The sequence below is a fragment of the Aethina tumida genome, chromosome 1, assembly GCF_024364675.1.
Source record: "Aethina tumida isolate Nest 87 chromosome 1, icAetTumi1.1, whole genome shotgun sequence".
NCBI classification, from domain to species: Eukaryota; Metazoa; Arthropoda; class Insecta; order Coleoptera; family Nitidulidae; genus Aethina; species Aethina tumida.
The window spans coordinates 16,718,925-16,743,281 of record NC_065435.1 but is presented as its reverse complement, the minus strand read 5'-3'; the positions used below and the strand labels follow the sequence as shown (position 1 = coordinate 16,743,281).

The window sequence follows — 24,357 nt, the reverse complement described above, 5'->3', positions numbered from 1 at the left end:
CACTTAAATTTTATTTAATATGGACTAGAAATTCAGTTCATTCAGCTGACTATTAATATTAGTTTACATATCTGGCAATGTATAGTTAAGTGAATGACTGATAAAATTAATACAAATAATAATTTTCTTAAGACAATTTTTACAAAATACATTTTGAGATTTCTTCGCTGAGAGTCGAAAGCCTTGATTTTATCTGGTAGCAGTCTAGTCTGCTTTGTTTTTGTACATTTACATTTCCAGTTTTCAAAAATATTTAACAAAAAGGATTAAATAAAAAGTACAAAAATAAATTAATATTTCATAATATCAACTCAACTCTTATTAGACTTATTAGGAACAGCCTCCACATTATACTTATCTACAAGAAAAAAAGGAAGACAAGTAAAGGTATGAAAATATAAAAAATTATTATTTTAATAAAATTTAAATAAAAATAATTATTTAGCGAACAATTAGCGGCAAGTAAGAAGTAAGACGGAATGAGTTACGTCGTTATTAGATTATAAAAATGGTATTAAACCCTTAAAAATTAAGCTAATTGTGATAACTAATGAGTTAGTCACATATTTTGAGATATTCTTGACATCTGACCTCATAATTTATTTGGTTAGTAGGAACAAATAAATAAAGTCTACCCAGACCCATTATAAGTGCTTTTTTGTGAATTTTGAAATATATCCAGTTGAAATAATGCAAAACGTTATATTAGATCTACCTGGTGATATATAAAATAATTTTTATGGCATCCATATTTTTTAATGCCTATGTTTTGATCCATTATTAATTAAAACAAATTTACAAAGAAAAATGTTAATGGGATGTTTCCGACTTAAATGAGCCACACTCTACGTGTCATATTCTTATGAGTATAATTTAAAATTAAGAAAAAAACCGTATTTTTGTGGGTGGTCTATAATTGTCACATGTCATTTGTTTATTTTTAAAATTCCCACTCTCCTTATTATTCGGGGTATGCGCATTAGGGTGGCGTTTGCGTGCAGATAACTGGTGTAAATATGGCGTCAAAGGAGGAAGATAACAAACCTGAGTTAAATTCAAATGTAAACAATGAGCAAAAAATATTCCTCATAAATGTTTATAAGGTGAAATACCCAAATTAAGTGCTTATAGTACATTAGTTTATTTACTTTTGGCATGTTTATTGTGAGAGTGTGTAGTTTATATTTCGCATGGCCGCCATGTTTCGTCGGTGAAAATTGAAGAATTTGGCAGATATAAATAACAAAAACTACGAAAGAAACATGAACTCCAGTTGGCCTTGTTCTGTGCGTATTGTGTATTGTTGAAGTGCCCCGAAAGAAATGTCACCTTCAAAGCATCAACAGATTAGCTATTGCAATTTGGAGATAGTTTAATTGCTTGCATTATCATTCAAGATGAACGATACTATCGGGAAGCCTCTTAAAGCACGTATCTTTGTTATTTCGTTATATTAGTTCATAGTAGTAGTAGGAGTGATTTCATGGTATTGCCCAAAACAAATAATATTTGTTACATGTTTCTACCTTAACTTCAACTATTGTTCTGTTATCCAAACACAATTGTTTATTTATTTCAATGCATTTTACAACTGAGACAAACACTTCCAGTACTTGCAGTCAGGGTTAATATGATTTAATATTTTTTAATTTTTTTCGTATCCCCATTTTTGTTAGACTCACTTTATTATTTATTATGAAATCACTCTTACTTTATTTTATTTAAAATTGTGCAAGTTCATTTTTATTGTTAATAGTTCATTAAGATTTTAATTAGAATTACGAAATTTAAGATATTACTTATGAACTAAATATTTGTTAATAAATCTTAAAGATCAAATTAACTATTTTTCACATGTTTATAACAGAATTAAAAAGATCTTCCTTTAAATATATGTAAAATAACATGCAGTTACAACTGTCAAGTATCGTAAATAATTGGGTTCAAATTAGATGCTTTCAGTCGAAAATTTAATTAAGCATGGTTTCTTTATACTTATAATTTACAGTTAATTATGCTTTTTTCATTTTCTTATTTAACATTAAAGTAAAAAAATTCTTTTTGTAAATAACCCTTAAAGTAAATTGTCTTACACCTGATAACTTGTAAGTGGAATGTTTTGAATGCTCTATTCTTATGTAATTCTCTTTTCACCTTTAATACTCTTTAAGTCTATTTGTTTATTAAAGTAATTCTGTGCAAATTGTTATTCAAATGACTTGTACATAATATTAATATGTATTTTATTAAAAATTATTTAGAACATGAACAAATTTCAACAATTTCACAGTTACTTTCTTAAGAGTACATAAATGTCTATCATTTTATTGTTATTTTCATTTCAGAAACATGATGTTATTTTAAATAGCAAAACTGAATCATTTGAAAGAAAAATCCAATCCATAATACAAGTGTGGTATTGCACAGGTGAACTAAACCTGGTTCAAACTGACAGACGATATGTTGGTCAAATTATGGATTGGGCAAAACTACATACCCTTGATATAGTGCTTACAGCTGAATGGAAAGATTATAAAGGTAAACTATATAATTCAAAATAATAGTCTTACTTACCTTTTTAACAATTCTTATGAACATTTGTAGCTACATATGAAGCAAGTCTATTAAAGGAAATAGAAAAGGTGGAACTTAAATTTCGGGAAATTAGCACTCTCTTTTCGGCCCGTTTTCAAAAACTTGCTGATGTAGTTAGGAATCCGTGGGAAGATCCAACATTAGTGAAGCTTTTGTCAAAAAAGGATACTGAAATTGGGCAGGATGGTAATATATTTCAAATTATTCAAAATCACCTGCTTAATGTGCCGTTTCTTTTTTAGAAATCGAATTTTTCTGCGTCGAGACTGCATATTTAGTTTCATACAGGTTAAAAAAATTGTGCGAGTCTCAGTGCGAAGATTTAGCCTTAAATTTAGTAACTGCCTTCATGAAGTTTCGTGAACTGTCGAAATCCGGAAATTTCAATCTCAACGGAAATGAAATTCAAATTTGGTTCATTTTCGACATTTATATAGCACTGCTGTATAAGTTCCAGGATAATCAAAAAATTGTTTCATTGGTAAGTAGGCCAATTTATTACTATTATTTATTAATTCTTTATAACCATCCTTGTCTATATCATCAAATACAGAGGGTATATATATTTTTTCTAATGGAACACTCTGTATATTATGCCATTTTGGAAATATAACTAATATTATACATATTTTTTTGAATGCCACATTGGCTTTAATATGAGTTGACTAGAAGAACAGACTGTTTTTAATAATAAACCTCTATAATGTAATTTAGTTTTAGAAAAATATTAAATTAAAATGGCACAATTTGTTTCCATTTTAGCTAAAGGAGTTGTCCTTGGAAGATGGTTTACAATTGATTCGACGGTTCGCAAAGAAGCAAGTGAGAATTTCAAAAGTTTGGAAAAATTGTCACAAAATTGCCATATTAGCATGCCAGGTGTTTATCTCAACTGCTGCTGTGAAATTTTCCGATGATCAACGAGATATAGTCGAGGGTTTGTTGGACAGCTACATAACAATATGCAACACCGACAACCTAATAGAAAGTTTCACAACATCATTAAAACGTATGAGCCAACTAGCAGATGCTTCTGGGTTATACGTTTTCTGTGACGTGGTTCATAGAAAGGTAAGAAGATGGGTGTGTAATGGGAATTTTATTTCTAGACATTTTAAATTACTTGCCTTTACTCCTGATCAGCTTTTTTCATAAAACTGAATACCAATTACCTTTATCACTGTTTTTCTTGTACTCAATTTGAGCCACATGGTTGGGCAATGCCCAATTGTCTCCTATCATTCTTATTAATAAACCTTTAATATTTATGAGATAAAATGGCAGCCATTGTGTTGGTTTTTTGAAGTCTCCTGTGTGGGCTTTATTAGTTTATTGTATAAACACAAAATTGGTGTGAATTTACTATTTTTTCTTTTTATATTTCAGGCTGGCATAAAATTAAAACCATTTACCATCGAAATGTATATCCGCGCTCTGACGGCAGACATGAACAACCTGGAGAGGCAGAAGAACGACAACGAGACGGATAAAGTGACGGAGACCACAAAACGTTTGGCACACGCATTTTGTAAATTAGCAGACTTATTAGATGAACATGTGAAAGTGAGTCGCGAGTGTGTATTAACCGCTTTCAGTTTAGAACCTACGCACGAACGTTTAGAAAGAATCATCGAATTGGCTAAAAGAAGTGGTTTTGAAGTGCTGGACACTGGTCAAGGGTGGAAGTGTAAACTGCATCCACCACATTTAGATAAAGACGAATTGGCGTGGATATGTACGGCTTGCGGTGATTGGATGAGCAAGCCACAATTAAATATTCCATTGAACACAAACATTGCTTTGAATGAAGCTTTGCAAGCTGACGACTTAGGTATTTCCCCACAACTTTGCGACGATCTGGCCGTGTGTCTTTCAAATCCTAGGTACCAAATTTTAAGTTGGCTCCTCCCTTGGGAAGATTTACACCAAATATGTGTTATGTATACAAACGATCCGGAGAGGACAAAAAACATTGTTACAGAGCTCAAATTCATTGATATAGACTATTCAATATTTAAAGATATTAAAAGGGAGCCTGTTGACGAGTTGGCGGGAATCGAAAAAGGTTATGAACAGTATTTGGATCACGATTTTACTACTGACGATCACATGAGTGTTTTAAGTGAGGATTCAGTCTCGCAGGACTCCAGACCTTACAGCTTGGGTAGCGACGGTTCGGGAGATACTCTGCATTTACCGTCATTAACCACTCCCAAGTCTGATCCAAATACGCTTAAGAGTCTCAGAATGTTTCGTCCAAGTTTGAAACGATCCAAGCCCATTGAACCAGGTCAAAGTGTACCGGAGAAGTTGTATAAAATTGGAATAACAAATGTACCTCCCAAACAGAATACGACGTCGCGGGTACCGGCATCCATGCACATTCCGGAGCCGACATTACAGCACGCCAGCCCATCACCTTCCCAAGCGAATTATACTCCATTTAGTCAAAGCCAACCAGATTTGTGTCAACATTATAATATTGCTGATCCAAAAAACGGCTTAGTTGCCATCTTGCCTCCTCACCATGGATGGCAAGTGGCAACAAATCAAACACAGCAAATCACCTGCCAAGTCAACCCTCAAACGTCATGTACCAACACCAACGTCAACAATCAGGACAAGCCACTTATCCTCAACAGTACCCTTACTTTCAACCATCAACAAGCTCCGGCCGACATTACCCTAGTACCTCAACAAACGAAGGTAAAGAAGCCGTCAAAAAAAATCAAATCACCAAAGAGGTGCTACTCCAGTGGTACGCCAGAAAGCAGCAGGAGCGTGCGCAGAAGCTCCTCGCCCAGTCGCAACAACCGTCGACCTCTTATTATGGTGAAAAAACCACTAAAAATCAAGTCGGTCAAGGTCACCCACATCCACAGTCCTACAGAGACCACCAACAACAGCCGGTTCAATACAGACAGTCAACCTCGGCCGGATTCTATGGAGGCCACAACACAAGCGTCCAACTGTACGAGCAACAGCAGTACAATCAGTACATCAACACCGGCATCCGACCAGACGAACCACAATGTTCCTATGATAAACAAATCGGCTCTGGATATAAAGAATCACATTAACCAGCCGTTACAATTATTGTGCAATAAAGACGGGGTAACAATGCAAGAGTTAATCGAAAAAACTCTGGGTATACCCGAAAAAATGGGTAAATGTCACACTATTGACTCTAAAATAAACTACCAAAAATATCCGGTGAGCGGTGACAAATTTATTAACGAGTTAAAACCAAAGAATAAAAATTTGACTGAAAATATTAGAACTTATGCTAGGAAAAGAACCTTTAGTAAGGATAATGGAGAAATGATAGACTGTGTTACAAAACCAAAAGAGGGTGATCAAAATTTAGGTGAGGTGTGTAAAGATGTAAATAGTATTAAAGCTACTTGCGATGACAAGGATGCCCTAGTTACACATTCCATAAATGTACAAAATTTTAAGTGTAAATTAAAGGAACTTACAGTTGTATTAAATAGAATTCCCGGCGATAATAAAGGAACGAACAGTACAAAAACTGACACTAACTTATTTACTAATAAACGTCAAAAACACTGCAATAGTATAGACAGCAAAGGAAAGGGTGATAGAGGATCAGGTACACAAAAATATAACAGAAGAAGGAAAAGCAATGATAAATCAGAAAACGACGTTACTGAAAAAGCACCAAAACGAGTACAAAGTTATAAATTATCACCTTTGCAAGACATTAACCCGAGGGTACCCTCCGAAAACAACAACAAGAATTCCAAAGGTGAAAAGGAGTGTGATCTAAAAAAGTTGAATCAGGGCAAAGACCTGCAAGTACGGTTGGAAAGGTTGCCGGACTCGAAGCTAAAACCCAAATCGGTCTTCGACAAAATACCAGGTCTGAACGACTTTCAACTGATGCGACCGGCCCACGTGAATCCAATCGTGAACGTCGTCCAAATATCCGGCGGTCGTCCGACGTCGAATGTGACCGCCCAAAACACCCAGACCAGCACTCAGGTTACTCCGCACATCCAAAGGATCGGGCAGCCGAGGACGGAAAAGCCGGAACAAACCAACACCGATCCTTCCACTACTACCTCCACAAATGCTTCCACTATACCGACACAAGGGAAACCCACAACGTCGCAACCCTCCACCCTCATCAACATCCTGTCCCAACAAATCATACGGCCCGGACCAGTACCTGCCTCCAACTGCGTGAGAACCAGATCTTCGCCGCTCATCAACATACTCTCCCAGCAGATCATTAGACCGAACAATCCTCAGACTGTACAAAAGGTACCGCCGACGAATTCGACGAACGCTACTTCAGAGTCACAGGTATGGATAGTGCATTTTTTTAAACCCCTCCTGAGTTGTGATGTGAGAGATGGAACAAAAGAAATTACCACTGAATAACTGTCGATGGTCTTAAATTTCCTTTGTTTCAAATTACACTAGTTTACAAATATTGGAATATAGAAATTTTCCATTACACTTCTTTGAGGTAATTGAACATCAAAATTATATCAATTTTCAATATAACCATTCCGACCTTTTAGTCAGAATCTCGTTAAAAAGTTGAGTCAATTATGTATCCAACGATACATAATTCGTTTCTATTGGAAGTGACGGATGTAACCTAAAGACTTGTAAAATAAAGCTTTTATATTTTTGCTGTAAACTAGTGTTATCATAGTGAATATTTGTAGATATTTTGGTTTCATTTTGTATTTATATTCATTTTCATTAATAATTTTCCTGTAATACAGTTGCATGATCTTCATTCCTTCCTACACGTAGAATTTATATTGTGGTGTCAGTATCTGTAAATGATGTTTCACTGTTGAGTAGGCTCAATTATAATGTAATACAATGGAAGTTAAAACCTAGAAATATTGGTATAAAGCTGACCTCAAACAGCGTGACGTTGTTTATGGGCCCAAGCTTTTTGAACAAACATTGCTTGTAGCATTGACTGACTTATAAAACAATTATTTCAGGAGTGGCTCATAACTATTTACGCTTCTTAAAAATAATTATACTTTCATGAAGGTAATATTAAATGCAAATTTTTTCTTACATTGATTCTAGTAGATGATAATTGCAAGTGATAACTTAATAAAACATAAATGCTACATAAGAATGTCTTAATTTCTGTGAGTGAAACCATTCAAATTGGAGAATTTTACGTTGAATTCAAAAATCCAATAATATTTATAGGGTTCCATTAAATAAAAACAAAATTAACGTAACTTGTGAGTGTCACGCCTCAAATTTCAAATTGGTGTACTCTTAATTCTCTACAAACTTCAGTAACTCAAATAATTGTAAATTAGTAAAATGCCAGAAAGGTAAATTACACGGGCCCCAATAATGAAGAGTAAAAAGTTATGAGACATTCACATCATTTTCTTAAAATATGTAATTTCAATATTAATAAAATCATGTTGAAATTTGTTTTTGGTTTTAAACATGAATATTAAAATTTTATTTTGTGGTGATGTACCATATTAACGTTTTTTCATTTATATTCACAGTAAATGTTCTTTTTTTAGACTTAAATTATAATGTGGACAGTTGACGTAATTTTACAGTTCTATAAAATATTTCAACATGGTTTCTATGGTGCATTGACAATACTGGACATTTAAAATACAATCTTTCTTTCTAGGATGATGTACAATAGTGACTGTAACGTTCTCAGAAATCTCTACAAAGAAGTTTATATTTTATTGAAATCAGTATTTTGATCAGTTTGACAAATGTGTTAATTATTTTTATTGTCTTTTTGCTTTACAACTTTTTTTTTAATTTTAGTTTTAGATCCTTTGTTTTGCTGTTTTTAAATGTATTTATTTTGTTTTTAATAAACTTTTTTTAGTTTGTATATATTTATTTGTTTTATTATTTTTGTTCACTTATTTTTTAGTTTTGATTTAAATTGATAAAATGAATTATCACATTTGAATGGGTATAAAAATTAATTACACATGCACAATAACCATCACTGCACTGCTTGCTTGATTTTTGAGCACCTACTGCTTATGTTGGATGTGATGATAACTTAGGTCAGGTATCGGCTGACTAAATAATAAAACGCTTTGAAGTTCTATAATTTCAAGTACTAATAATTAATGGTTGTTGACAGGTATTAAATTGGCTATGACTTATTCAATTTACTATTTCATTGTATTTCTCCGGTGTTGGTAACTAAATAAACATGGAAGTACTTACTAATATTATTACTATATTTATTTTTCTGAGTGAGCCGAACTTGAGTGTTTATTATTAATCTAATTGGATCCTCATAAATAGAGTTACGTAAGTAATTATAATGGAAGAGAACTAGTTATCTCTAAAATTTCAGGAGTTGATTCAGCATTTTTATATGTAAATTATTATTTACATGTGAGTTATCATAATATATAATGAATCAATTAGTTGTCTAGCTCTAAGGCATGCACAAAAGAATGTGTAATTATGTTTGTTTTACTATGGCATGTTTTGTTAGCACGGCGAGTTAATTTAGAATTAGACATTCCAATTATAAGGAACTGAATATATCTGAGTTTATGGTTTATTGGAAAAGTGTGCATTTCGAATAAAAATGACCAAATAAACGTTTGTGTTCCATTTTACATGCCTCTTCAACTGTATGTGTTTTTTAGAGGTTACCATGTAACAATATACAGGATGATTTACCTAACTTATTCATTAGAAGTTTTTATGGGGAACATATGGGAACAACAACATTTTTAGATTTTTGAATCTTCTATTTTTTTTTTCAAAAATTTTGACAATTTGATGGCTCATCAAACAGGTCTGTAAATCCTCCCAATATTAAAGCTGAAAAGTTCATTTTTGATATACACATAATATGTAATGAATAAGTTAGGTTCAAGCACCAAGTTTATAAATATATTCACAAACGTTTCATCGCCATATCGAGTGTTATTTGAAAAATCTTACTCTAACATTATTTTCGTTTATCCAGATAAACAACGTTAGCAAAGTAACAACAACCACCACAGAAACGTTGGCTGTGAATACAATAAAAAATGTTGCCGCTGTAAAAAACGTGGTGACGACACCAACATCCGGACAAGGTGGAACAATCCTTCAGTTCATATGCAAATCATCATCACTGCCAAAGTTTCAACAAGCATTTGGGAAATCATCAGTATACGCGAACAACAGTAACGAAGCATCAGACAGCACGTCAGCGACCACCGTGGAAGTATCTACTCCAGAAACAAACAAAAAACAACCCACCACCATGAAAAACATTCCAGTAAACGTACAACCAATACAGGGCAGCGTCATTTACACCCGACAAATGCCCGTCGGTCAAGCAATAAATCTGATACCTCCCGGAAGAGGTCAGGTGTTTCGGATAGCGACGTCAAGCAATGAACAGATCTCCCTTGTTAAAGACACGGTGATTCACAGCAAAATGAGCGCGTTATTGGCCGCCGCCCTACAAGGAAAGAAAAGCCAAGACTCTCAGGCCGATGGAGAAGTGACCAACACAGTCGTTGAAGACGTAAGTCGGGCCAGTACCACAACCACACCACGACCTGCGTTAGTTCAAAACACGAGAGTTGCCAAGCCCGCAGTACAAGTACCTTCGAATGTAATACGCACAAGTCCACAGTCACAATCGTCGAGCCTCAGCTCCACAACTCTGGAACAGTTGAGGGAGTTCGATATGGTGTACAAGCAAATAAAAGAACGTAGCAGCTCCAATACTTCGGCGGAGGTAAGTGCGACGACTGAAGGCAGTGAACCAGTCTCACCGGCTGCTCAGCCTCAGCGCATAAGTGTTACGTACGTGAATCAGGGTCAAAAATACACTCAGTTGTCGCCGGTGGTTGTAGTGAGCAGTGCCGCCTATTGTAACCTACAACCGGCAGCCTCGCCGGCTCTAAGTGTCACATCGCAAGGCAGTTCCAGTCCCTGCGTTACTCCGGCTCCGGCTTCCACACCGACTGTAGCCAAAGTGGCTTCGAAGAGTTCCAAAGGGAAGACTTTAAAAAATAGCAGCACTACACACACCGCGTCAAAATCTTCCCCAATTCCCAAGCCTCAACAAAAACCTCAAGAAGATGAACACACCACTCAGAGGATATTTGATATATTGGCGGAATATGCTGAACAACTACGAAACTCACCGGATCTCAATAATAAACCGGCTCCAAGACGCAGATCAAATCCCCCGACTAATCCAAGTCAGAATTCCAAAAGGAAGAAGAGTTCTAGCTCTAAATCTTCTAAGTCCGGCCAGTGCAGCACCATGGCGTCTGAGGCTGACACGGACGATCAAAGAACAATGGAGAGTGAAGACAGCTCTTGCGGCGTTGTACAGCTTTCTGTACCCGAGGAAGAACCTCAAGTTCAAACTGTTACAACCACCGAGTCGAACGACAGTATGACCTCAACTAACTCTAGGCAATTAATTTTGACGTCCTCAGATTCGTGCGGCAATAACCAACCAAGGAATTTAATTATAGCTGACTCAAGCGTGGGAGAAGCGCTAAAGATGCCAAATACCGCAGTATTAGTTCCTGGCAACTACATAATGCCTGTTTCTATGGTCAAAGGTGGTCAACAGATCGCCGTCGTTTCAGGCGGTAGTAAAATCTTAGCCACAGTACCGGCCAGATCTGGCGCACCCAACATGCTTTTGTTCCAAAGTTTTTTAAATCAATCTAGAAAAACCGGCGTACCAACAGTGAAATATTCAACGATTCAACCGCTTTCCGGAATTTCCTCACAGAGTTTGGCTGGCGTCAGTGCTCAACCTCCAGTCATCCTACCTTCAAACTCCCATAACTTAGCTGCTGTAACACTTGGACAGCCTCTAACGCTTAAGAAGGTGGAAGAAGGCGACAAACAAAACACCGAACTACTGTTAACCATATCACAACCGAAAGATAATATTAAAACTGAACCGGTTCAACCTCAGCCAGATAGTACTAATATTCTCTCAGCGGATGAGATCAAACAAGAAGATGCCATTTCGTCTGACAATAATTGCTCAGAAAAGCAACTTTTCACGTATACATCAAAGTCTATTATTACGTCACCCATTGCAACTCCCGTTATTGCGCAGGCTATCAAGGAGGAAATTACTTCGGATAAGTCTCCATCCTCGCAAGATATTGTCGCCGTAGATATGTCATCCAATGAAATTAAAGGTAAATAAACTACTTTACTTGTTATGGTTATAGTAACTGTTTAAAATTGATGTGTTTATTTAATGTTTTTTTTTTCAGATGAAATAAAAGTAGAAAGAGTTCAATCAGTATTAGTGACAGCTTGTACATCAAATGGTCCAATGTTGTCGCATACACCTCCGAGGTACAGGAAGCCATCGGAAATTTGTAGCAGTAACAGTGAAGTTAACAGCAAAGAATTTTTACATAACGGAGATAAGGTAATTTAACACTGTTTTATACCCTACAATTTATATGGTCGTCATAAACTAAACAAACACAACAAAATAAGATAAAAACCATTTTTAGTCTTATTATATAAATATACATTTTGATGTTTTTGTTACAGCAAATCAGCAACAGCACAGATCAAAAGCATTTTGCCACTCACCAAGTTTACTATCAAAATAAGAACAAAAAGAATAATAGCCAGCGTCTAGACAGAGAAATCCATCAACTCTCGATTCAAAGAAAACAGGCCGCATTAGAGAGGGAGCTGCGCTTGCAAAAGTCCCTGTCAGAAGAATGTGAAGACCTGGGCGTGGACGAGCCCAGCACCAGCGACCTTTTCCCAGAGGCAGACTTGTTGTTCGATTCCAACCATTCGCCGTCGTTCGATCAAAGCTCGCAGGATTTGATGAAAAGACCGCAACAAATGGAGATCGATAGGAAAGACGGAAAGTCAACGATAACCTTGTTCAGTGACGACGACAATTCAAGTTCGTTAAGAACAAATTTATTCGAATACGTAGACGAATATCCCACTGCTGACAACGAATTGGTTTTTGATTCCAGTCAGCAGTTGACCAATGGCCAAAGTAGTACTAGTAACGAGTCAGCGTCTTCCTGTGAAGATAACACACTTTTACAAAACTGCGCGTCGATGTCGGACGTCACGCTTAACTCGCCTTTATCACCTCCAGACATATACACGGACACCACACCTCCGTCAATAAACAAATACAAGTTCAAGTATAGCAATAGGAAAAAAGGCGAGAGGGACAAGCAGCAGCAGACGGAAAATTGGAGCGGCGAAGTGTCCAGTTCCGACGACACGACGGGCAGCACCGAACTGGAAAAGGTGAACAGTCCCGAACCGGAGCACGACGATCACCCTTGCGGCAACAAGAGGAGCCACAGCATAAGTTGTGACGACGAACTCAGTGATGGTAGCTTTAAAGTTGTGCGCGTGGCCATATCAAAAACGGACATTATGCTGAAGGACGACGAAAGTTGCGAGGAGCACACGGCCGATTGCGAAGAACACATGAACTGTTCACCTAGTGGCAGAGGTGCTAGACGTAGTGTTAAAAAGATGTGTTCATGTTGCAATGGCTCTCAAGAGGATGGGGTGTCTAGGAAAAGACCGACGTCCAGACCGCACACCCCGTCTTCGCATAAAAAGGCCTTTTTGAATAAAAAGAGATAGTGGGTACACTTCTGAGTAGCAAGTTTAGGTTTAAATTGTTAGTTGTTCTGTTGACTAGTCGAGCTATGAAATGGTTGCGTTTTAGTACAAATTTTGTGTCTGGGAGCCATTTGTTCATTCATTGTTAATTTTGGTAAAGGACTATTAATGATATGATGATGATTAATGAATTAACTACATCTGCAATCTTTTAGTACCTCTAATTGTAAATTTTTCCTCGTATATGTAATATATTTAAATTATATGTGCAGTTTGTCGTTGTATATAAATTCAGAAATAGATCTATCATAGGTAGGCCAGATGATATCTGTCCCATAAAAATAATTACTCTTATTAACTTATCGCAATAAGTTCCACAATCTTCTGCAATCTTTACATTTGTTATTTATTACATTTTGCATGCCAGTTTTGTACTTTCCTATTTTTGCATTTGTTACTTTTTATATGGTAACAATTACAGGGTGTTCATGTGAAAATATATATGAAAAATGAAATTCCTCCTTTACTCAAGAAAATTTTTTTAAGTTGCTTACTAGCATTGATATATGTTATACAGTTGATTCACATGACTTATTCATTTGTAATTATGGAAAACAGAAATAAATACTGATTTAACATTTTTGTAATATTTATAACTTGACTTAAATTACCCTAATTTTTTTAACAATAAATCATTTGCTGTTATTTTCAATGGAACACCCCGTATATTTTTGAACTTTAAAAACTACATGTAATTACCAATACAAGGGCTACAGCATGTCCTACACCTAAATCCAATAGTTTTTAAGTTATAAATTTTTTTCCCGAAATTCTTACAGATTGATGGTTTAATCAATGTTTGTATTTTGATGCTGCATAGTTAATTTCCTTATAAGCTGAACCAAGGTTCAGTAATTTCATTTGTAGCTACATGTAGAATTTAAAAATCAAAAATATACAGGGTGTTCCATTGAAATTAATAAAGTTGATGACACTTCCGGCCAAACCGGAAAAGTATTTTTATTAATATTAATTGATTAAATAAATTAGAAAAATAGTTCAAGTTATAATTGCTAAAAAAATTCAAATCAATACTTTTTTCTGTGTTCCATAATGAATAAATTAGGTGAATCGCTCTGTATTTTGAATAAAAATGTCAAACTTGTATATTAGTGCTTTTCTTGTTGTTTCATCTTATTTATTATTAAATTACAGAAAGTACCATCTAGTCAGTTATATTTATTTATAAATATATTTGTCTTTCTGTCAAGTTTTATTTTCCACTAAATATTAACCCACAAATAAATTTCATTTTCTATCAGCTTTAAAATTTAACAACGAACACCTTGTACATCTGCACTTTAATTATTTTAAGATTCACTCTGTAACGTTTTGATCGACTACTTCAATATTCTGAGTAACTTAAATCGTAACAAAATAATTTTAATCACAATAAGATTCTATTTATTTAACGATGAAACGCGGTGATGTGTACATATAAAATCATTTAACATTATTCGACGTTCAATTTATTTATTCATATTAGCATTTTTTTGGGCTCAGGTCAAACACTAACTTGTTGATTTTGTGATATTTTTTTACCTTGTTGGCCTGCCCAAATTATTCATAATTAATGAAATTATTTTCATTTTAAGACTGAAGGTGAATGAATTTTTTAAAAATAATTCTATTGTAGCAATAGCGTCTTATAAGTTTTATTTCAGCCCGCAATTTATTATTATTTGCTTTGTCATGTCAAAAAATATGAATAATAAATTGTTTTAGCCAACGTACATGGTTCTAGCATGCCTTAAAGTTTTATTTTGATGTGCATAGAACAGTTAATTATATAGTTTTATTTTGAAGCAATATATAATTCGTACATATCAAGATTTAAAGCGTTTTTAAACCTTAGATTCTGTTACAGCAAATACAATTTATGATTTGAAGAAAAAAATATAAATGTAAATATAAATTTTTGGTAACTTTGAGTAGCTTAGAGAATTAAATTACTTGTGAAGAATAGTAAATATTGAAATGCAAACTTTGAAAAAATACCCTTTGTATAAAAGTAAATAAAACTGTTTTCCATCAAAATTACTTATAGGTTGTTACATAAATAAGAAATATTATTTATTAATGTATTATTTTATTTTGCTTAGTACCGTACTTCTTGTATGTTATTCAAAATTTAAACTATGATATATTTGATAGGCTTTTATTGTATATTTAAGAGATTGTACTGGGATGTACAGTTTCTAGAGCTTGTCGTAATTAAAATAGAAAATAAGTCTATTCTAAAGCAAATAAATACTTTGCTGTGTATTTTGGAAATCATACATATATCGGCTATATTTTTTAAAAATTAAATTTTGGCTAAATATAATTGACCATTTTATTATTACATTTTTATTGCAAATTCCACAAATTTAGTTTAATATGAATAGTTTTCAGTTAAAACACACATGTAATTAGTAAGTTTTAATTGCAAATTTTAACTAGCTTGTTGATATAATAGCTAATGTGACCGCCCACTTTGACATAGAGTGTACAGTAACAGACAATAAGTAGGGTACGAGTTTGTTATGTTAGTTTTACGTTTTAAAAGTGCTATAATATGCTTCTGTTCATTTCTACATTGTAATCTTTATGTGTATACTCATTTAGTTGTGAACCATATTCAAAATTCAAATTATATTTATATAAGACAAACTTTGTATGTTTTTTATTACAGTATTTTTTCCAAATAAATGTCTTACAAAATAATCTTAATTTTCTGTAGTTTATATGCTGGTGCCAAAATTTTTATACATTTGTATTGTTAAAAAGTCTTTATATTTTGTTATATTATTGACAACAATTCGAAGAGTCAATAATATTTAACAAAACATAAGAAGTTTGTAGTATTTAAAATTTCACTCAGTGTTAACGTTTTCACTACTTTTAAAGTATTTGTAAAGTGACGGTGTAAATCAATTATTATTTTATATATTACCTTGAATTTTATTACCGTGTGTTAGTATTATATTTTCTAATAAATGAATTGCTTTAGTAGAAATTTTTAGATATTAATAAAGTATATTTTTAATTAAGAATTATTTTCTTAAGCAATTAATCCTCACTTTCATATAACGATTATTGTATTGTAAACGATGTTTCTATTTATTAATTTGTTTTTTGTTAGATAAGAACATGATACAAATGTGTCAGTCAGTTTTCAAATTATCTTTTGAGTTACAAATGATTAATTGAACTAGTTAAACATTATCTAGGTTACTATTTATTACTTAACAGTTATTGATATTGAATTTCATTGGTTTACAATTATAGATTAGACTGCTCTTTAATGAACTGTGTGGGAGTTAATATATACAGGAAACCGAGGGAAACGAGGAAAATTTTGGGTTTTTAATGTACAGTAGTAAATTTTCTAAAAAGTAAGTATATGTATAGTCAACGCAACAAAATTTTGTAAATTCGTTACATAACGTTTATAAATAAATATAAAGAGCATTAATTAAATATAGATAAAGTGACAGTTAATTATAACATTTTACTTACCCTGTGTAGCCAGAAGTTTACTCCACCATATATTCTACATATTAAAGGCACAAAATATTGTCTAAATTCAAATAAAGTAAGTAACAAAAGGATTATTGGTAACAGAACAAATAAAACAATAAAATAATGGAGATTAAAAGAATCGTTAGTTGTCAGATACAAAACAAATGCTATCCATAGCACACTACGATCAGTAAATATAGGAAAATGAGTGTTATTTTTACATTTTCAGTAAAATCTTTATTTATAGTCACTTTTCATATAGATAGTACTTATACCAGTGGAAAGGTTTTTTAAAATTTAATTTATTTATTATTTAATTATTACATGCAGAATTTAAAAATCCAAAAATATACAGAGTGTTCCATTGAAAATAACAAAGTTAATGTTACTTCTGGTGACACCATCTCCATAGATTTCTAATGAATAAGTTAGATGAATCACCCTGTATACAGGTTATAGAAATGATGACTTTCATTAATATAATTATCTAAATTAAACGAACAATAAATATGTAATCAATATAAAAAATATTTAATTTTCATTATTAACATTATAGCCTGTCCATGTGACACACCACAGACGCATCTATATTTTTTAATGTTAATGGCTACGAAAGAGACCTACGTTATCACGCTCTGTCGTAATCAAAAACGTCGACTTGTGTGATTGAGGTTAAGGTACGATTTTTTACATAAAGGCGGTTGAAGGTCATTATATAAATTACTATCAGACACTGTTTTATCTATCGATAATTGTATTTAGCAGCAGCGTAACCATTATTTAATTGTAGTTACCCTAACAATCCAAAATGCCAACCCTTTTTTCTCCGAAAACCGAACCAGCACCCGAAGAGGCCGGAATTAACGCCGTTTTATTGGGCCCTCCAGGTTCTGGAAAGGGTACCCAGGTCGGTATTATCTTATATAATTATTTGTAAAATATTTTAATAAAACTTGTTTTATAGGCCCCCATGCTGAAGGAGAAATATTGTGTATGCCACCTTTCAACTGGTGATATGTTAAGGGCTGAAATTGCCTCAGGCTCTATCTTAGGAAAGAAACTGAAAGCTGTGATGGATGAGGGAAAACTGGTTAGTGATGACTTGGTTGTAAATATGATTGACAACAATCTGGACAAGCCCGAATGCAAGAATGGATTTTTGCTTGACGGTTTCCCTAGAACTGTGGTTCAAGCAGAAAAAGTAAGTAAACCATAACTCACATATAAAAGAGTGTTGCTTAAAATACATTACTTTTAAGTTGGATGAACTTCTGGAGAAACGTAATACCCAGTTAGATGCAGTAATTGAATTTGGCATTTCTGATAGTTTGCTAGTGCGCCGTATTACTGGAAGATTGATCCATCAAGCTAGTGGTAGATCGTATCACGAGGAATTTGCTCCTCCAAAAAAGCCCATGACCGATGATGTGACTGGTGAACCTTTAATCAGGAGGTCTGATGACAATGTAGAGGCTTTGAAGAAGCGTTTAAACGCCTATCACGCCCAAACCAAACCCCTGGTGGATTATTATCAAATTAGAGGGATCCACTACCGTGTTGATGCTGCTCAGTCCAGCAAAGATGTGTTCAAAAATATTGACTCCATTTTCCTAGGACAACAGAAACAAAGACTTGGACTGTAAGATCCTAACAAATTGATTTTGTTATATTTTAATACATTTGTTTTATAATAGATGAAAATTGCATTTACTGCAGTAACTAAAACATGTCAGTCTGTGTTCTTTCTTCATACATTACATCCAACCTTCCAGATACTCTTAAGAGAATTTTTATATAAATACGTATAAAACTTCCAAAACTCTATCTTTAGCAATATTTTTGTATAATGTATTTTTTGTTGTTGGGTTAATAAAACTGTCAAATAGACCCCGAGAGTTTCAGTTACTATTGAAATTTTGCTAAAACGTTTTCAACCATATAATAATTAAAAATCATGCTACAATGAACTTCAGGAGGATACAAAGTTCAAAAGACATTGTCCAAAATTAACACGATGTGTTTGAGTTATGTAAATAAAAATTAAATGTGAACACCCAACTTGTTCATATGTAAATGTTGAAAGCCTGAAGCGTGAAGAAAACTTACGATATTTGATTAATTTTTTATTGAATAACATTTGCAATTCTATCTATAGTTTTGATGTGATCGCTAAGTAACTTTAAGCTTATTTCTATTATCACACAGCAACGGTTTTTTCATTTTTTGCATGACATAAACTGCAACTGTTTTTAAATGCCATTTTTCCTTCACCAGAAGGATGATGACAAACCTTACAAATCCAATCAGGTGCAAGTCCTACGATGGAACTGCCGGTTACAACACACGTGGGGAAATGTACTTGACAATTGGAACAGACGGTGTTCCTAAAATTAAAATGATGAACACACAAAATTGATAAACCTTATTTGTTTTATACCAATCTAAAATTGAGGCTTGGCAATTCCCACAGGTGACCATCTTCCGTTTTACGTTGACTGGTTCGTTTTTCCTAAATATGTCCCACGATAATTTATTCCATTGATTAAATTCATTTTGATTAAGCTAAAATTTTTGTAACTTGAGAATTATCAAAGGTAACACATATATATTAAACTTACTCCTTTTATCGCTTTTAATTTAAGAAAAGCTTTTGAGCACAAAGCAAAAGATTTATCAAGGTACGCAGCAAAAGCCAATAACGAATAAACTTCAGTCTCTGTCAGAAACTCCAAATAATCTTGTAGTTTGTAAGTTGTGCAAAGTGCATCGTGAATTTTTCCTTTATATAACTGATTCTGAGCTAACATGTAATAATGGTATGCTTCAGCACCTTTCCAGGCATTTTCAATTAGAAAAGGGTCGATTCTGTAGTCGCCTATTAACAAAATTTAGATTATATTTAAATAAAAACAATTAAGCTGTACCAAAATGATAAGTCTGGATGATTCACCTAACTTATTTATTAGAAAATACAAGAATATGAAAAAACTTCATGAATCTTAGCCAAAAGTGAAATGAAAATATCTGCTTGAGATGTAAAGAGAAAAAGTTTAGGAGGGCATTAGTACCTGATCCTGGAATGGTCTTCTGGCTCTCCAGCAGCCTAGCACCATACACGTAAAATTTCTTAATTTTCATCAAGTTTTTGTTTGGTTTTTGTGCCTCAGCTTGTGCTAACTAAAATAGATATATTAAAATTTAAAAAACGCATGAATAACAACAAAATACTTCAAAAACGCGATACGCAGCTTGATAATAATATTTCGCTTGTACATTTATTTCCACAGCCTTCATAATTTGGCCTTGTTCAATTAAGTGAGACGTATATTTCATCAATAGATCAGAAATTTTTGAAATGTTATATTTTTTTGCTAGTTCTATTGCAGTGTTCCATCTGTTATGTAAAATGCAAGTATCAATGGCCAGTTTTACTTTCCCAAGCTTAAAAATAAATTGCACTGTAATTTATAATAATGTCCTTCCAAGTTACTTACCTTTACATAAGCCTTGACAGCTTCAGTGTGAACTGCATTTGCTGCAAACATATCACCAATTTTTTCTAACAGGGGATCACCCTCAGGTAAATAGTCGATCATAGATTCCAAATTTTTATAATCCTCCAGATGGTAATAACATTCAATCATTTTCGTGGTGTTTTTAGCTAGTTCATAATATTCTACTGCTGATGACCAATTGTTAAACTGCGAAAAGTAATCTGCTGTTGAGTTGTATGCAGTGGTCAATAGATAGTCTGGGGCGGACGCTCCGTTTTTTAATATTTGAATTACTCTAAACCAATCTCCTAAAGTTTGACGTAAATTAAGTGCAAGATCACTGGAAAATTAAACATTCAAATTATGAAACTTTATTACAAATATGCGGGTCATTGAAAATCAATGACGAAATTAATTAAGTGCTTTGAAATTATTTAGTGCCGACCATAAACAATGTAACAACTTATGCTCACCTCCTGTCAGCTTCCATATATATTTTTTCAGCTTCATCAAAATTTTTAAAGTAAGTGGCAATTCTGGCCCTCTTTATGGAATCATTATTAATTTCCTTAAGCTTTTTGACAAAAGAAACTTTAGAGTAATCTCTTGATCTCACCAAAGCTGATTCGGCGACTGTTAAATTCATTTCCTTTAAAGCAGCCTCAGCCACCAGCCTCCACAACCTTGGATGAGGATTGTCCTCAACAAATTGTGAAGCTTCAGCGATACCAACTTTCTCCAGTAACTGTCTGGTGTCTCTGAGACTCTTAATCTCCAATCTAATTAAATGATCCTTGCTTGGTTTTTCTGGGCTCTCCATCACTTCATCCAAAAGTACAGCTTGTATTTCTAGATCGTTGAAGCTACATATATAACCTGAGCAAGCCACTGGTTCTTCCGGATATATTCCTTTGAATATATACATTCTAGTTTTTTCCATTATAGCCAGCAATTGGGGATTATCTGACGCCCAACACATTGCCCACACATCTTTTCTTTCCAGTTTATTATTCTTGTCTGCAGAACTGGCTGATCTGCCCACACTTTCTCCTATATCTATTAGTGTCATAACGCCTGACATATCTATCACAGACAATCGACTAAAATAATAAAAAAAGTTGAATCACAGACAAAGATTACCATTAAGAAAAGTAGAATAGTTCATAAAACCAAAGAAAGATCAGACTCACGTTGTGTTGCAGTTAATGGCCATTTTATGGGGCCTGGTCGATATTTTGTACCTGTTGGTTAGTACTACATGTGGCAAAGCATAATATTGAATAACACCAGATTCTCTGCCAATCACCAGACATTTTTCAGAACATGCCATACAGCAGATTGGATCTGACGTAGTGTGTGTGCTAACTGAAATTTTATTAGTATTTTCTAATTCTTGAATGATTTCCACTGCTCCTGAAGGACTGTCATCAATGTGATACATTTTACATTTTCCTCGCGTATTCGATAGTGTGGATTTTGGCGTTTTATAATACCAAATAACGAAGTTATTTTTGGAAGCTGTTACAACCTGATATGAGTTCATGCAGACAGCTACTGGCTCAATGTTGATGTATTTTCCATCTACAGGAGTTCCAAGAGTATTATAAAGTATTAGATAGTATGAATCGTCATTTTCTGCAATTGTAACTATTACACAATGGTCACCACATCCTGCGACTCCCAACAAGACGGACACGTAACGAGTGTGACACTGAAAATTATTATTCAATGTGGATAACATAATCAAAGCCATAACAAACCTGATTATTGTTAGTATCCCAGAACGAAATGCAAGTTCCGGGTTTCCCTGCTCTGCAGGAAGTAAAAACAATGGTATTTTTGAAAGAGCACCATTTGTAGTCTGGCCTGATGTTGGCGAAATAAACGAACGAATCGACTGCGAGGGCAACTCTAAGAGAACCTCCTTCCCATACGCAGCATGATATTGTAGTTCCAGGCACTTTTAATGTTCTCAAATGCTGTAATGAAGAGCTGTGTCATTAATACTGACTCAGTACGAAACCAAATGGAAGGAAATTCATTTCAGTAGTTAGAATTCAATGGTAGGAAAATAGTTTAGATGAGAGACAATATATTTAGGTACTCACATCTCCAAATGGATTATAAAACTGAACTAGGTTTACTTCTTTGTCATCTGAACGTTGTCTACCAGTTATAGCCAATATGGACCCATTATGGTTCCAACTGCAATGTACAGCAGTCATCATGGTGTCTAATATCACTGGATCTACAAAATAGTGGATAATATATTGTTTTTAAATGGCTATAAAAAATGTGAGACCTGAGTCACTCTCATTTCTCATTATTTGAGCTCTACCGTTGCCGTAACAAATCGCCAAGTTAGGACAAATTGAATGCATATAGCCATTTTGACCATTATACCAATCCAAGCCCACAACAGGCGATTGATCAATGTTAGTGTCATGTGATAATATTTCAATTTTCATCTATAACATAATTTGCCAAAATGATTACAAGACTTTTAATATTTTTAAGGTTCAACGTTAAATAATTGTAATAATAAATACATACCACAAAATTCCCTTGATTATCATACAAATGTATTTGTCCATTTTTAAGACTGAAGAGTAATAGTTTCCCGTCTGGGGACCATTGAACCCCTGACAATTGAACGTGCTTCAGCTCTTTACCCCATATTCTATTGCCACCAACACACCCAACAATTATTGCACCGTCTTCGTATATAATACAAATTTTTTGACCGTCTGAACTCCATGCCATACCAACAACAGTCGACTTTTTTCGATTGTTGATCATTTCTTCATACCAGGCGCCCTTATAAGAATGTTTTAAGAATACATTTATGTTTGCATATAAAAACAAATTAAGGAGATATAACGCTACCTTCATTGTGAGATTAAATCCTTAAAAGTTGAATAAGATATTGACATTCATATGAGAAGAATATTTGTTATTATCTGAACTATTTTGTTAACTGTTTAAACTTACTAGTTTTTCCTAGATAATTCATTTTTTCTCAATTACAGGAAAAATAAATGATTGAATTAAAAGAAAAGTGTTTTTATTTAAATATAGGATGAGAAAACATAATATTGGAAAGCCTTTTATTATCAAAATTTAGTATCAAGTCAGTATAACAATAAAAGCAAATTTGCAGGATAGTTGCTAATAAAAATACTATAGTATTTTCAAAATTCAATGTGAACATTTACTAGGTTTTAAAAGTAATCTCTCATTAAAATTTCCACTTGTGTCTTACTTTGTACATCATCCAAACTATTATAACTCCATTCAAATCACTGGTTGTTAATTTTTTGTGAGATTCATTCCATATTAATACTTGAATACTATCGGTGTGGCCCTCAAGTGTTTGGTTCATTGATAAATTACTTGCTGCAGCAAGACCTCGGACTTTAGTGCCAGAATCATTTTCACTACCTAAATTGTTTCAAATTAGTACTCCTGGTATGATTTTCATTTTGTAGTTAATACCTGCATCTAGTTTTAACACTTTCAATAGGCCATCTTCGCCGCCAACAGCAATGTATCCATCTTCTTTATTCCAAGCAAGTGCATTAATTTTTGTGTTGTTTGGTATAGCAATCTGGGTAAGACAGTGTGTTATAGGTAGCTTGTAACAAATGTAGTTTCTTGGTTTCTTACCTTTTTGCTAAGATATATAAACATAGTGGCTAATAATATTTTAAGTTTATCTAAATTTGAACCTGTTGTTTGTTGACATCGACTTGTTGCTATGACCACCGACGTTGCCAAACTTGAGAATTTTATTGAGATTTTTTTTATCCCTCATTTGTCATTATAATTTAGCTAAATGGGTACTTATCTGTCCCCTAAGACAAATTGTCTCTTATTGGCACGTCATACATAAGTAAAATTCGATAATTTCTATATAAATGAATTTCCTGTTGGAGTTGCGCAAACCACATTTGCGCATCGAATGGCATGCTTCAGATTCCTTTACCGCTGGTTTGGTTGTGGTGCTTGGGGAATAGAAGCGTTTACGGCATTGTTGCCTGGTGGTATGTGAATGAGCGTCTGTCGGAAATTTATTCTCACTTTAACGTGC

General features: G+C 33.8%; 3 protein-coding genes across 5 annotated transcripts; 2 read left to right on the top strand and 1 right to left on the bottom strand.

Annotated features, from left to right (window-relative positions):
- Positions 1 to 1,023: 1,023 nt before the first annotated feature.
- Positions 1,024 to 15,975, top strand: LOC109599995 (uncharacterized). Its single transcript, XM_049962134.1, has 9 exons — positions 1,024 to 1,427; positions 2,346 to 2,538; positions 2,605 to 2,781; positions 2,838 to 3,076; positions 3,358 to 3,666; positions 3,982 to 6,924; positions 9,581 to 11,783; positions 11,862 to 12,022; positions 12,151 to 15,975. Exons 1-9 carry the CDS (start codon positions 1,398 to 1,400, stop codon positions 13,228 to 13,230), a joined length of 7,335 nt encoding a protein of 2,444 aa, XP_049818091.1. The 5' UTR covers positions 1,024 to 1,397; the 3' UTR covers positions 13,231 to 15,975.
- A 1,352-nt stretch (positions 15,976 to 17,327) lies between these two features.
- On the top strand, positions 17,328 to 18,660 carry LOC109596251 (adenylate kinase). Of its 3 annotated transcripts, none has more exons than XM_020011788.2 (4): positions 17,328 to 17,450; positions 17,564 to 17,680; positions 17,738 to 17,974; positions 18,033 to 18,660. In XM_020011788.2, the coding sequence occupies exons 2-4, from the start codon at positions 17,582 to 17,584 to the stop codon at positions 18,414 to 18,416; spliced, it is 720 nt and encodes a 239-aa protein (XP_019867347.1). In that variant the 5' UTR covers positions 17,328 to 17,450; positions 17,564 to 17,581; the 3' UTR covers positions 18,417 to 18,660. The 3 variants fall into 3 exon arrangements, with proteins under 3 accessions (XP_019867347.1, XP_019867425.1, XP_049820592.1); XM_020011866.2 differs by lacking the exon at positions 17,328 to 17,450 and adding an exon at positions 17,462 to 17,480; XM_049964635.1 differs by lacking the exon at positions 17,328 to 17,450 and having other exon boundaries at positions 17,487 to 17,680.
- Positions 18,661 to 18,883: 223 nt separating this feature from the next.
- LOC109595047 (WD repeat-containing protein 35) lies at positions 18,884 to 24,100 on the bottom strand. Its single transcript, XM_049961542.1, has 15 exons — positions 23,934 to 24,100; positions 23,763 to 23,874; positions 23,530 to 23,708; positions 22,821 to 23,084; positions 22,570 to 22,735; positions 22,376 to 22,515; positions 22,028 to 22,246; positions 21,458 to 21,978; positions 20,741 to 21,367; positions 20,268 to 20,607; positions 20,002 to 20,214; positions 19,842 to 19,950; positions 19,392 to 19,648; positions 19,211 to 19,335; positions 18,884 to 19,157 (listed from the first exon to the last, which is right to left on the bottom strand). The coding sequence occupies exons 1-15, from the start codon at positions 23,955 to 23,957 to the stop codon at positions 18,971 to 18,973; spliced, it is 3,483 nt and encodes a 1,160-aa protein (XP_049817499.1). The 5' UTR covers positions 23,958 to 24,100; the 3' UTR covers positions 18,884 to 18,970.
- Positions 24,101 to 24,357: the final 257 nt, after the last annotated feature.

Bases quoted from the DNA above. Each gene is read 5' to 3' on its own strand.
- LOC109599995 (XM_049962134.1), top strand. From the start codon at position 1,398: ATGAACGATACTATCGGGAAGCCTCTTAAA. The intron at 1,428-2,345 runs GCACGTATCTTT...TTTTCATTTCAG, and splicing joins CTATCGGGAAGCCTCTTAAA to AAACATGATGTTATTTTAAA. The intron at 12,023-12,150 runs GTAATTTAACAC...TTTTTGTTACAG, and splicing joins TTTTACATAACGGAGATAAG to CAAATCAGCAACAGCACAGA.
- LOC109596251 (XM_020011788.2), top strand. From the start codon at position 17,582: ATGCCAACCCTTTTTTCTCCGAAAACCGAACCAGCACCCGAAGAGGCC. The intron at 17,681-17,737 runs GTCGGTATTATC...CTTGTTTTATAG, and splicing joins GTTCTGGAAAGGGTACCCAG to GCCCCCATGCTGAAGGAGAA. The intron at 17,975-18,032 runs GTAAGTAAACCA...ATTACTTTTAAG, and splicing joins CTGTGGTTCAAGCAGAAAAA to TTGGATGAACTTCTGGAGAA.
- LOC109595047 (XM_049961542.1), bottom strand. From the start codon at position 23,957: ATGTTTATATATCTTAGCAAAAAG. The intron at 22,736-22,820 runs GTATGTATTTAT...ATTATGTTATAG, and splicing joins ATAATCAAGGGAATTTTGTG to ATGAAAATTGAAATATTATC. The intron at 21,979-22,027 runs GTTTGTTATGGC...AATAATTTTCAG, and splicing joins GGGATACTAACAATAATCAG to TGTCACACTCGTTACGTGTC.